Source organism: Podarcis vaucheri, assembly GCF_965113315.1.
Source record: "Podarcis vaucheri genome assembly, chromosome: 4".
In the NCBI taxonomy this organism is placed as follows: domain Eukaryota; kingdom Metazoa; phylum Chordata; class Lepidosauria; order Squamata; family Lacertidae; genus Podarcis; species Podarcis vaucheri.
Window position 1 is genome coordinate 63,276,639 of NC_138762.1, and position 12,674 is coordinate 63,289,312.

Consider the following 12,674-nt stretch of genomic DNA (forward strand, 5'->3'; position numbering starts at 1 on the left):
CATACCATTTGTGGGCTTCCTTTGTCCATCTCTGATAAACCAACTGTGCTTGTGTTTAATCACAGTAGCTAGACTTGTCCAATTTCTAGAAGCTTTATTTTATTTTGAACATACATGAAAGTATGTGTGTGTACTAATAATTCATATGCATCTGATTAACTGACTGATTGTAAATTTTATAATACTTTATTATACAATGTCAAGTATGAATTGTCAACCGGCAATCACATGCGCTAAATCTGCCTCCTGAAGTGTGCACCCCCCTCTTTCCATTACAAACCCTGTTAATTTCTCCTAGGGTTGACTGAAAAGGGTGCAAGGAGGAGACTTTTCTTCCTTCTACTTTTCTAACCCCATACCCACCCCTTTTATCTTCTATTTCCCATTTTGGTAATGGACAAGAGTGAAAGCAGAGGAAGAGTCACATAGAGGCTTTATTTCACTATATTCCACCCCTTTTTAAGCATGTTGAGTAGAAGACCAAGAATTTATCTATGTGTCTATATGCCAGAATGTGTCCACCTAGACAATAGATCTCTAGAGTGTTAATGCTGCACCTTCAGGCGAGGCAACTCATTTTAAATGAGACACCAGGCACATGGAGCACTGCATGGGTAGGTTTTTCTTACATGCCCAGCTTCATGTTTAAATCAAACTTTGCCGCTACCCTGCCCCATCACCCCAAGATCAAAGTGGAGAAGAAAGGGACATGCAAAAGAGACTGTTGTCTTCTATGTGAACTCCTTGGTGTATCTGTCCTCTCCTTCCATAAATATCTCAATAAGTAATGTTGGGCAGAGCGTGCTGCAAGATTGGGAGTGTCCCCATGTGCTTGTCATACTCCTCTCCGCATTCATGTTAACTGCTGATGGATAAAGTCGCCTACACAGTAAATGAGAGTATGAGGAAAAAGCCAAATTGCATACAGTTTCTTGCTTTTACCACATCTGTTCATTTTCAGTTAACAAAAATACTATTTGTAACATTAATGGAATTACAGACTTTATGTTCTTGGACAGAAGATATATCCAGCTTTAGCCTTGTACTTCTAGGGAATAGAGAGAGAATGAATTGCTGATTTGATTAAAATGTGGTCTAGATAAAATCTTCTGACAGATTTTCCTCCCACATTTTGCAGTAATGGTCCCTAATATTCATCTTGATGAGAAAGAAAGCTGCCAGATATTTCCTGGTATAGCTGTTCTCTCTGGTAATTGTTTAGCAGTTCATCCACTAGCAGATATTCATTTCCAACAATTTCCTCATAAATTGGTTTGAATTGGTCTAAATTAGCTCATCTCAGTGTGTAGGATATGAGTTGTTTTGTGTGACATTGCAGTGGTCAGTATTGTGCAAGACATTTGGTATCTTATGAGCCTACTCTATCATGAGGTGTAAAGGGTTGAAATTTGCATTGGAGGAATTTCACCAATCGCTGGTTCTTGTTGGAAATAACAGACAAAAATACTTGCTGTAAAAATCACTAAGATTATTACATTTCATATACTTGCTTCAGAGTGGTGTTGTGTATTTATCATGCTTCTTTTTTTAAAAAAACCTATTTTTTAAAAAACAATTATTCTACTATAAACCCCCTTTTTGCTCACATTTAATTGTTTCTATAGTTATATTTAGCTTTCATAGGGATGAGAATTGTAACCCTGATGAAGAAGCCTTTAGTATGTACCTACAATGCAATTTAATTGTTATAGAACAAAGTTATACTTTTTTGTTTTATGTCCAAGTGGGCATAAGAGATACTATCATTTTAAAGCAATAAGAAGAATATACCAAGTAGAGCACAAGACAGTGTCACAATCTTAGTAATTTCATATGATTTATTCCAGAGTCTGGATCTTATATATTTCCCTGTCAAAATAATCTACTTTGATTTTAAACACATCTTTTTTTCCGCCAAACAGAAAATTCAATCAGAGTTGACAAGCCATGAGATTAGTTTGGATGAAATGAAAAAACGGAACCGTGGTAAGGATGCCACCAAAAGGATATTCTCCCAAATCGATACTGCACAGGTTTGTAAAATTGGCTTTCTTTTACATACTGAGTTCGAATCCCTTCTTTAAAATACACAAAACTAAATAAGCAATCATTGATTACATGTGAAACAGCTATACTTTCTATCCACAGGGTGGTGGTGGGTTTTTTGGGTGGGGGGAGAAAGTCCTGCTTGCTTAGCTTATAACATTATTATTTGATTTACAATGAGACCAAGGAAAAACCAGCATCTAAATAAAAATGTGTAGGGTTGAAGTGCCTTGATTCAGGAAATTCAGAACGGATGCTTTTGTTAATGCAAAATACACATTTTTGAAAAACACCTTCTTGTTATTTTCATCTTCACAAATACCCTTCTGCCACAAAAATAAATCCTTTGGTCATAATTTTTTTAGCTGTGAGGCCAGATCAGCAATGCCAAGAGAGTTTTAAACTTGCTGTTTGCCTGGTGGCAAACATTTTTTGAAGTAGACAGTAATTTTAAGGAGCAGGTTCTAAAAAGGCATGGCAGTCAGATGTTCCAAAAATGAGAATATAAGAAGATCTTGCTGGATCAGACTCATCTAGTCCATCATCCTGTTTTCTCTGTGGCAATTGAGTTGCCTGTGGGAAACCTGCAAGCAGGACCTGAGCATAACAGCAACCCCCCCCGCCCCCATTATCCAGCAAATGGTATTCAGAAGCATTACTGCCTCTGACTGTGGAGGCAAAGCATAGCTATAACGTCTAGTGGCCATTAGTAGCCTTATCCTCCATGAATTAGTCCAATTCACTTTTAAAACTACCCAGTTAGTGGTCACCACTGTCTCCTGTGGGAGGGAGTTCCAAAGTTTAACTATGCACAGCATGGAACATTTCACAGACCTTGTGCAAGTCAGCTGATTCACCATGAGCATTTTTATATTTACCCCAACCTTCGGGTTTCGGAAAAAGAAAACTAACAAAACCATACTTTAATGGAATGCCACAATAACTTTTTCAATTTTTTTGCCAGTGGTTAAAGGTGATAACTCATATTTACTATTTTGGTTCTTATCTGCTCTGTCAAGCTTACTCTCATGTAGTGCAGTGGATGGCGATTCCTGTTAAAAATATAAAAAATGCTATTCATGTGCATCTTACCATTGGATTCTTTCTTTCCAAAATGTATGCACTGTGTATAAATAACTTATGTTGCCTAATAATAATAATAATAATAATAATAATTTTATTTATACCCTGCCCATCTGGTTGGGTTTCCCCAGCCACTCTGGGCTGCTTATTGAAATTGAAAAACTTTATTGTCACTTGTACAACTTGTATACAGTGAGATTACACCAGCACCCCCCACTCAGCTCTCTTAGTCTTAATTCCCCTCGTTTACTGACGCACACCCACCACATATAGCACATAAAAAATTATAAAACATTAGACATTTAAAATTTCCCAATACAGGGTTGCCTGAATATGACCTGAAACTAATAATACACTTGCAGACTAAATATTCAAAGGAAATGCAACTCAATATTACAACCTATCTGATCATTTGTGTGAAATGACCTAGCAAGTAGCATTCTTTAAATTCTTGGGAACTTGCTACCAATCCGAAGGAAGCTGCGCAGGAGGGCACAGTGTAATTGTTTGCTAAGCTGCCTAGACATGCTTTCAAAAGAAAAATAAAGGGAATATCCAAGTTTCTCCTCAGTATGTAGAAGCAGGACTGCTCTGTCCCTTATTTTAAAAGTCTTCATAAAATCATGACCGTGACTGTATTAGCATAATGACTTAATCTGCATACTTTGCACCCCTCTTCCTTTTATCTCATATATTATTTTCAGAAAAAGCTACAAGATGTCTTCATGAAGTTTCGCTTGTTCCAAAAGCCAGCCAATTTTGAGCAGCGCTTACAGGAATGTAAAATAATTTTAGATGAAGTGAAATCGCAAGTGCCGAAGTTGGAGTTGAGGAGTGTCGAGCAGGAAGCAGTGCAATCCCAGCTTGATCACTGTATGGTGAGTGTTTCCAATACAATAATAGTTCACACGTAAGGCAACTTATTGGACTATACCTATGACATTTTGCAAAAATCAGTGTAATTTCAGCGAAATTAAACATTTCCTTTTCTTTGTTGGCTAGAAATTGTATAAAACTCTTAGTGAAGTAAAATCTGAAGTGGAAACAGTCATAAAAACTGGGCGTCAGATTGTGCAAAAACAGCAAACGGAAAACCCAAAAGAACTGGATGAAAGGCTAACAGCTTTGAAATTACAATATAATGATTTGGGTGCCAAGGTATGTTCTACGCTTTTCAGTGCTAAAGTCTGCCTCTCAGTTGTAAAGCGAAACCTATCTCTTCCATTTTGTTGTATTTTGTTTTGTTTATTTTATTTTCCTCTCTTAAATTGATTTTATTTGTCTTTCCTTTCTCAGTGAGAAAAAGACTCTATTAACTGTCTGTTCAGAGTGGCCCAATTATATATTGAAATAATGTAACTAAACAATATCATTTCTAAGTGTAGAATTAGATATATGGAGGACTGGCCTTCATATTCAGGATGATGGCTTTCAAGAGAACATGCAAATACTTGATACTTTCTATTAAAAAATAAGTAAATGCAGGTTTTGCTCCTACAGTCAAGAAAACAGTAGAATAGGAAAATGCAAAATTAATTAGCACATGCCAATGTGAAATATGCCATTTTAATGAGGATTTTAATGTGCCAGTGAAAAGAGTTTTATGGATAGGACAAGAAGTGAAAATGAGTAGAGTATGTGTGTAACCTTTGGTTTGCAAAGGAGAAAGTTATTGGAGGGGTGAAGACAGTGTAAGGAAGCATAGGAAGAGGGAATGGTGTGTATTTTCACTGCTGCCTCATTATAAAGCTGCTTAATCCTTCCCACTCTGTTAGGTTTTTAGTCTAAAAACAATCACCCTGAAATGCTTTTTCACCTGTGGAAGATGCAAGGAAGATATGGAGAACCTGTGAGTGTTTTCTCTTAGGTGAAAAAGCATCCTGGACAGGGTCATTTCAACCTGATAAATGACTTCAGAAGAAAGCAGCCTTTTACCATTAGCCCTTCCTCCAACCAAATTCTAAACTAATCCTGCTTTAAATAAATAAATAAATCATGTAATGTGTACTTTGATTCAACTGTTGTGAGATGAAATGGTAAACGGAGTTAACTGTGTAAAAAAGAAAGACCTTAAGATGGCAGTATTTCCTACATTTCTTTTATAACATGTAAATCGAAAATGGGGAAATAAAGTGATATTACCCATTATAGTGTACATCCAACCATACAATTTTTCTGAAACTCTCCTAGTTGAAATAAGGGGTGGGGAGTAGCTATATATATGCTGCACCTGTCATTATTTCTCTAAACTCAACGAAGCACCACTCATATATAGTTTTGCATGCTCTTAACTATTTCAAAATTTACATTTCTAGAAATAAACAGTCCCATTAGAATTCAAAGGTCCCTTTGTCCCAAAAGCAAAACAACCTAGATGGACTGTGGCTGCAGTCTTATATACTGAATGAAGCACTGAGCTCCATTGAATCCAGCAAACTTACTTCTGAGTGAAATATGAAAGAGGTTGCATTGCTAGTACTATGCAAAAGACACCAGATTTCCCCCTCGAATAAATAGTGTGGAAATGTTAAACTTCAACTATCAACAGCTTTTTTGCATTAACTGTGCATATATGAAAAAGAAAGGGGGAATAAGCTCATTAGTAGTTAAACACATACTGAAAGTTGCATCAAAAGTATTTACATAGTGCACTTCTCCATATCATAAGCGTAAGCCATGGATCAGAAATTCCCAAGGGTGCTAAAAACAAGCTACTGAGGCTAAAGGGGAGGCGATTATTTATTTGTCTTTTTGCATTGTTTTAATCTGTTAAATGCAGAGGGCTCTTTTGAACCTATCTCAATCACCTTAGCCTCCAAAAAGGGAGATTTGCAACTGTGTGGTAGTTACTAAGTACTTCTAGGAGCAAGGAGGGACTTTTGAGAAGGGGCCTAACCACAACCACCTTCTGAATGGTCAGGAGTACCTGACTCCCTGGACCCACATGGTAACTTCCTTCAGGATAGCTTTTATTAGGTGTGATGGGTAACGGTCAAAAGAGCAGGTGTTGGGCCTGTGATATGAACCTGTCATTCAGTTTATATGGGTGGAAGCTTCTTTGAATGGAATGAAAATGGAACTAAGCCGTTTTCTCATGTCCAAAGTCCATTTCGGGTGGCCTAATCCAGCCCGCCGGTCAATTTAATCTGGCTCCCGTGGCAGTATATGTCCTGGGGTAAAATCCTAAAAGCTCAACAACTTCAATCCTAAAAAAAAGCCCAACAACTTTGGTCAGCCCTCATGCATGTTCACTTCATCAAATCTGGCCCTCTTTGAAAAAAGTTTGGGTGCTCCTGACAATGAAGTATGAAGTTAAACTAAAAGAGAATTCAGGTGGGTATGATAATACTGAAGTAGTAACCGCATAGCAAAAAAATGGTCATTTTCATTATAATTTCTGATAACAAATTGTGTTTGAAGAGTTGCTCCTTTGATTGCTTCTCTTCAGCATTGATTCATCATTCTTGGTGTCTGCTGCAAGATAAGCTCTTCCTTATGCTGTAGCTGGAGCATCATCCATCAGTTGCTTCAGACAACTGGTTATTGCTAGGTTTCTGTTGCTCTATCTGTTTTTTTATACTGTTCTTAAGTCTATATTTTTGCACATCACTTAGAGATGTTAAATATTGTGGTTTAAAATTCCTTTAAAGAAAATAAAAATAAAATGAATAAGACAGGAGTTGCAGGTCGAGCTGGATGAAAACAACTTTTATTGAATCAATAAATTCTGAAGGTTGGCATTAAAAGGACATAAAACATGACTGCAGTGTACTTAAATATGCATAAAGAGCACCAAGTTAAAGCATACTTTTAATATTCATTTTGTTTCTTTTATTGAAGCTAACTTTGCAAATTATAATTAATCTAGCCATTCTGTTTTTGTTTTAGTGTGAAGTAGTTGGTTTGCTATTAAGTAGAATGCTGATCTAGTACTGACAAAAGAATGTAGTCTTAAGTGTAATGAGAAAGGCTAACATTCTGAGGTGTATTCTTGTCATACGTTTGCTATAAAAAAGATTTAGCATTTCTGGGAACTGTAGATGTGAAACAGAGGATAGATGACCTCTACAATCATGGGGACGTGATGGTGGAATCTTTTGACCAGGAGAAAAACTACTGCCAGAAATATGAGCATCCGTCTTAGTAGCACTTAAGGTGGTGAAGCATTTAGAGGTTTGGCTCTTCATTCCCCCTCCCCCTTCTGCAGGTGACTGAAAAAAAGCAAGAGCTAGAGAAATGTTTGAAATTATCTCGGAAACTGAGAAAGGAAATGAATGCTCTGACAGAATGGCTGGCAGTGACAGATTCAGAACTGACAAAGAGATCAGCAGTAGAAGGCATGCCTATCAATTTAGATGCTGAAGTCGCCTGGAGCAAGGTAATAATATATATTTTCTTTCCTTGTAAACTCACATATGTTTGTCTGGAGTTATCTCGCTGTCACAGCAATACTTCTGCACCCCAAAAAAGTTGTAAACAATATATATACTGGTGATACACTGAGACAAAAGAAGTTGGTGTCCAAAATTTAACATATTAACCTTATAATAGGTTGCATCAGGTACCACATCATACTCATAAGAGAAAGGAGGAGAGGAATAATTCAAAAGAAAAATAACCCCGCATACCCTTTTTGATAACTTTTGAAAGATTCCATTTTTTCCAGGCTTAAAAGGAGAACTTAGTACAGTGTTAGTGTATTAGCACCTTCTAAGTGTTGAGACATTAAAAGACTGCAAAGCACTGTTGTCATTTTATGCTAGTTTCTTCATTAACATTTTAAACAAGCCATCTAATTTTTGCCTTAATTTCAAAGATCAGTTTTATTGTAAAGAACTAATGCTAGAAAAATAATTAGGATGTGTTTTATTTTTAATTAGCTACTAATTTTTAATAAAAGGAATATATGACACTTTTCCCCCTTGAGGATGGTCACTGTTCATGTAGTCATTGTTCTTCCTGGATCTGCCTGCAAGAGTAGTAGTCTATATTCCTACTCCTTCCTCACTTTAATTCCTCTTATAAACTTGTAGCTGTATCAACTCTGAGAAGTAATTATAAGTTCCTGCAACAAAGAACTGAACAGTGTTAGTTCAGTAAAATCACACAGAGCAACGAAAGTAATATAGGCTTTTCGCAATAGAAGCTACAATTCATTCTCTGTCCATTTAGAGCCACTTTGTGGTTCCCTGGTCTTTTGTTTCTACCTCCAAGCTGTGCAATACTTGTCAGGGTTTTGCTGCCACAAAACCGGAGCTTTTAGTGAAGTTCTGTCCCTGCCCCTGTAACATTTGGACAGACTTGTCCCTGTCGTTTTCCATGTCCCAGCAAGCTGTAGCCAAAAATTTGGCATAGTGGCATGAGACATTGATAATATAGGTACAGCCCAGTAAATATTTGTTGCTTTCAACAGCCTTTGCAGTTTTCCAGAAATTATCACTATGATTGCATTCACTGTTTCAGAGAACAGTTTCAGATTCTCAAGGAATGGGAACAAGCTTGACAGTCACTGAACATGTTTTTTCCAAAAGAAATCAAAGTAATTCTTTGTTAATCATGAACGATACTTCTACCACACTGCAGATGCCATCCCATACGCATTTGTATACATATAAAAGCTAACCTTTGTATACTGATTAGATATGTCTACCACAGCTGCAGTTAACATAGGAATGCCTTCCTTTAATTGAATTCCTTTAATAATTAAACACTGACTTTGGTACTCCAGAAGTTCTATAATTAGTGTGCGAGGTTTGCTGATTAGAGCAGTTACGCAGTAGAGTGATTTTGTTATTTCTCATCCTCGCAACCAAAAGGTAGTGCCTATATTACTAAGAAAATCAAGAAGGAAAGGAAAACTTCATTAAAATTTCACACACAGGAGAAATGTGATAATTTGCTATAAAGTACCTGCTAGCCTACCAAAGTACTGTCCGCTCTTTTGCATTTTCATGAGTGGAGCTGATAATTTAGTGATTATAGCAGAAAGCTAATGGCAAGAGAATGTTCCCTTACAGTCCAAGTTAACAAAGCCAGCGGAATTGAATCAGCTAAATCAGACACCCTTAACTTTGTCAGAGTAGGCTTTGCTAAGGCCAGAAAAGTGGGCCTTCCTAAGCCCGATAAACTGAGCTGAATACTCCCGCCTTTAACTGAAGAGAGAGAAACTTCAGGAAATTGGGTTTGAGTGATAAGGAAAAGACCCCATTAAACCAAAATGTTAGTGACAGAGGGCTGCCTTATTATATGAATCAGGAAGGTAGCATAGAGTATCCTGCCCTAACCTCTAAAAAACCCTCAAACCTCTAGACTGAAGAGTTTCAGGAAGGATCTTAACCAGGACAAGGATGTCACTCTTTAAACCACTTGGCATGGTACATTTCTCCCAGTGCTCATGTTTCTCCCAGTGCTCATGTGCTCATGTTGTCACTTCTTTCCCCAGTTCTTCTCTTCCCAGTTCTTTCCCCTGCTCTTCTCTTGGGGTCACTTTGAAAGACTGTGTTTCATATTGTGTTGATGAGCTAGAGAATACTTGACTAGCATAAACAATTTGTTCTAGGCTCTTGGGGCTCATATTTCAGTTAAAGAAATATTGGCCCATTCTCAAATTTAGAATAGCAGATGGTACTCTCCAGAAAACCTCTATGCCATTTGCTCCTGTTACCATATTTGAACTGTTACCATATTTGAACTGAAAGCGCATTATTGTTACATTCTAGCTCACATTATAAAATAGTAACAAATATGTGCAATCATAATACTGAATTGTGTGTTGAGTTATGCTAGAAACGCAATTGGTAGTGTTGTCTTCTTTCAATGACACGAATAAAATAAATTAGAAATTGTCATCTTTCATTACTGTTATGGAAAACAGTATAGATGCTTCAAGTTAATAACTGCATGATCCTTTGGCAAGAGGGACATAGTAGCAATTTATATAATGATCCTAAACGATCCTATCTGTGATTATTAAGATATATAGTCACCATCTTTTACAAGGCTTATGTGAGTATTAAGCAGTGTAAAGTTATGTACTCTGTTCATCATCAACTCTGAATGATGAAAGTAAGTGCAATGACTGATACAATTTTATCTTTTGCATCATTTTATTCAGATTTCCAGTGTGCTTGCTGAAAGCACAAACACTGCTTAATTTACCAGCTGCCAGTACTGATAGAGACATCTAGTCCCTGTTGTTGGAAATTGTTTTTTCTTTTGAAGTTTTACCATGGTTCAACAGTGTCCTCCTGTTTAAGAGTGTGAATATTTCATCAGTGCTTTGAAAAGAAGTAATAAAGAAATCTAGAATTAGACTAGAATGTGCAGAGTACACTAAGTACATTTATACTGAGAAGTGGAACAGGAAATAACACATACTTGTTAGGACTTACTAGGCTCTCTCTTTCACTTCTGTAACAGTTCCTTCTGCCAAACAGAAATCTAACTGCTACTTAAACTTGGGTGTATGTGGAAAAAATACATGGAAACCCAACATGAAGGATTGCTGCAGGAAAAAAATACCAATAAACTTGTGTGTGCGTGCATGCATGCAGTTGTTCATGGATCCCATGCTGGATTGTGATCAGTGTATATGTAGATATATGATAGTAGTATAAAACAAAATGCAATTCTGGGTAGTGCAATGCAGTGGGGTTTTTTTTAATCAAATGTATATTCTAGTCTACTTCCAATGAATTCAGCATGGGTTACATAATTAACCTATTATTTCCTATGAGGTAGACATGGGTAATTGCCAAAGACCACCTAATAAGCTTTATGGCTGCATGGGACTAACTCAAACTCTCTGTTCAAATCCTACCCTCTAAATCATGGATAGGCAAACTAAGGCTCGGGGGCCGGATTTGGCCCAATCGCCTTCTAAATCCAGCCCATGGACGGTCTGGGAATCAGTGTGTTTTTACATGAGTAGAATGTGTCCTTTTATTTAAAATGCATCTCTGGGTTATTTATGGGGCATAGGAATTTGTTCATTTCTCCCGCCCCCCCCCAAAAAAAATAGTCCGGCCCCCCACAAGGTCTGAGGGATAGTGGACTGGCCCACTGCTGAAAAAGTTTGTTGACCCCTGCGCTAACTGTTATGCTACATTTGTTCTGTGCACAAACTGCCATGTTGTGAGAGTCTGCAACTTCCTGCTTCAGAATACAGATTTACCGGTACCTAGCTGCTAATGCTTGGATTATTCCAGACTGAATTATTTCCTGGATATGTTCTTCTATAGTTAAAAAAAAAGAGAGTCTACAGATGTACACAATATGTTATTAGTTTCAGTTTGCTTTTCTTCCAAGTCGTGGACATGAATTTTATATCAAACAGAGTCAAGTAAACACACCCAGAGCTTAATTTTTTGAAACTCCAGGGACCAGTGAGCAAATTCACAGACACCTAAGAGCTTTGGGGAAAATAAGTTGTATAGACCCTGAGCTTGTCTGACCAAGCTCAACAGATCTTCCCAACCCAAACAGGGATAGGCATTTATTACAATTGCTGTTAGCTTTCTCCCTAATCCATGGATTTCCCCAACTATAAATTGGGTTGTGTTTGGGGAGTTGTTTAGGGGGGTTTTTGTTGGCTGGCTTGCTGGCTTGAATTATTTGATTATTATTTTTAAAGCAGGATTTAATCCCATATTACATCGGCTGAGACAATTTGATGTCTACTTAACACTAATAAATAACTCATTTTTTAAAACAAATTCAAATTGTGAAGAGCTTATCAACGTACTTTTCAGCATAGATATACACACATGTTTAAGAGATATGTCACTGACACCTTTCAAATGGAGCCGGGCAACTTAGCAAGGCAAAATATCAATTCTGTGAATACTTGAAGAAAACCAATGGTATGCCAGAACATTATTTAGATGGAGATTGCCTCTTCTTTGGCTTGTCTTCTGGTACTACTCCAGTGAGGCCTGGGGTTTCTTGCTTTATTTCATCCTCCCTCCTGCCTGCCCAGCATTTCTCTTTTCTTGCTTCAGTTGAGGGCTCTGACTCTTGTAGCTGTTGTTGCTGTTCCCTCTGCACAAAGGGATAAAACAGGGGATTCTATGAATGAGTAGAAGAGAGGGAGAAGGTAGAAAAGAGAATGAAGTCAGGCAAAGAACAGTAGCTGGCTGATGCAGCATCAAAAGGCATGGACATAGCCAGGGAGGGCTCATCCCCTAAATCAAGTAAATAAATAAAAATACTTACCAATCGCTGACCAATCACACCACAGATAGCTTGGTTATTCCCCCCCCCCCATTGATCCTGCCCCCCCCCCAAATCCTGGCTACGCCCATGGCAATAGGAGATAAGACCAACAAGCAGCAGCTCGCATCCTCCTAAAGTCACAGGAATGAATATGTTTTTGAAAAGAACTCACAGTGCTCTTTTTCCTTGGATAAACATCATTGGTAAAGGGAAGGTTCCTGCCCATCCTAAAGTGACCCAAAATGCATAAAGCATGGCACACAGGTATTATGTGAGTTATTGTTATTGTTTTTGTTTGTTACTATGTTATGTCTTTTTGTAGTTTTATATTG

The 12,674-nt window shown here is 37.5% G+C and overlaps 1 protein-coding gene across 10 annotated transcripts in view; it reads left to right on the plus strand.

Annotated features, from left to right (window-relative positions):
* DMD (dystrophin) overlaps positions 1-12,674 on the plus strand; it is a 1,048,023-nt gene that overhangs the window by 465,661 nt on the left and 569,688 nt on the right. For all 10 annotated transcript variants that reach the window (XM_082219922.1, XM_082219929.1, XM_082219924.1 and 7 more), the window contains 4 exons: positions 1,923-2,033; positions 3,834-4,007; positions 4,132-4,287; positions 7,337-7,507. In XM_082219922.1, coding sequence (XP_082076048.1) covers positions 1,923-2,033; positions 3,834-4,007; positions 4,132-4,287; positions 7,337-7,507 — 612 coding nt within the window. The remainder of the gene's footprint in view (positions 1-1,922; positions 2,034-3,833; positions 4,008-4,131; positions 4,288-7,336; positions 7,508-12,674) is intronic.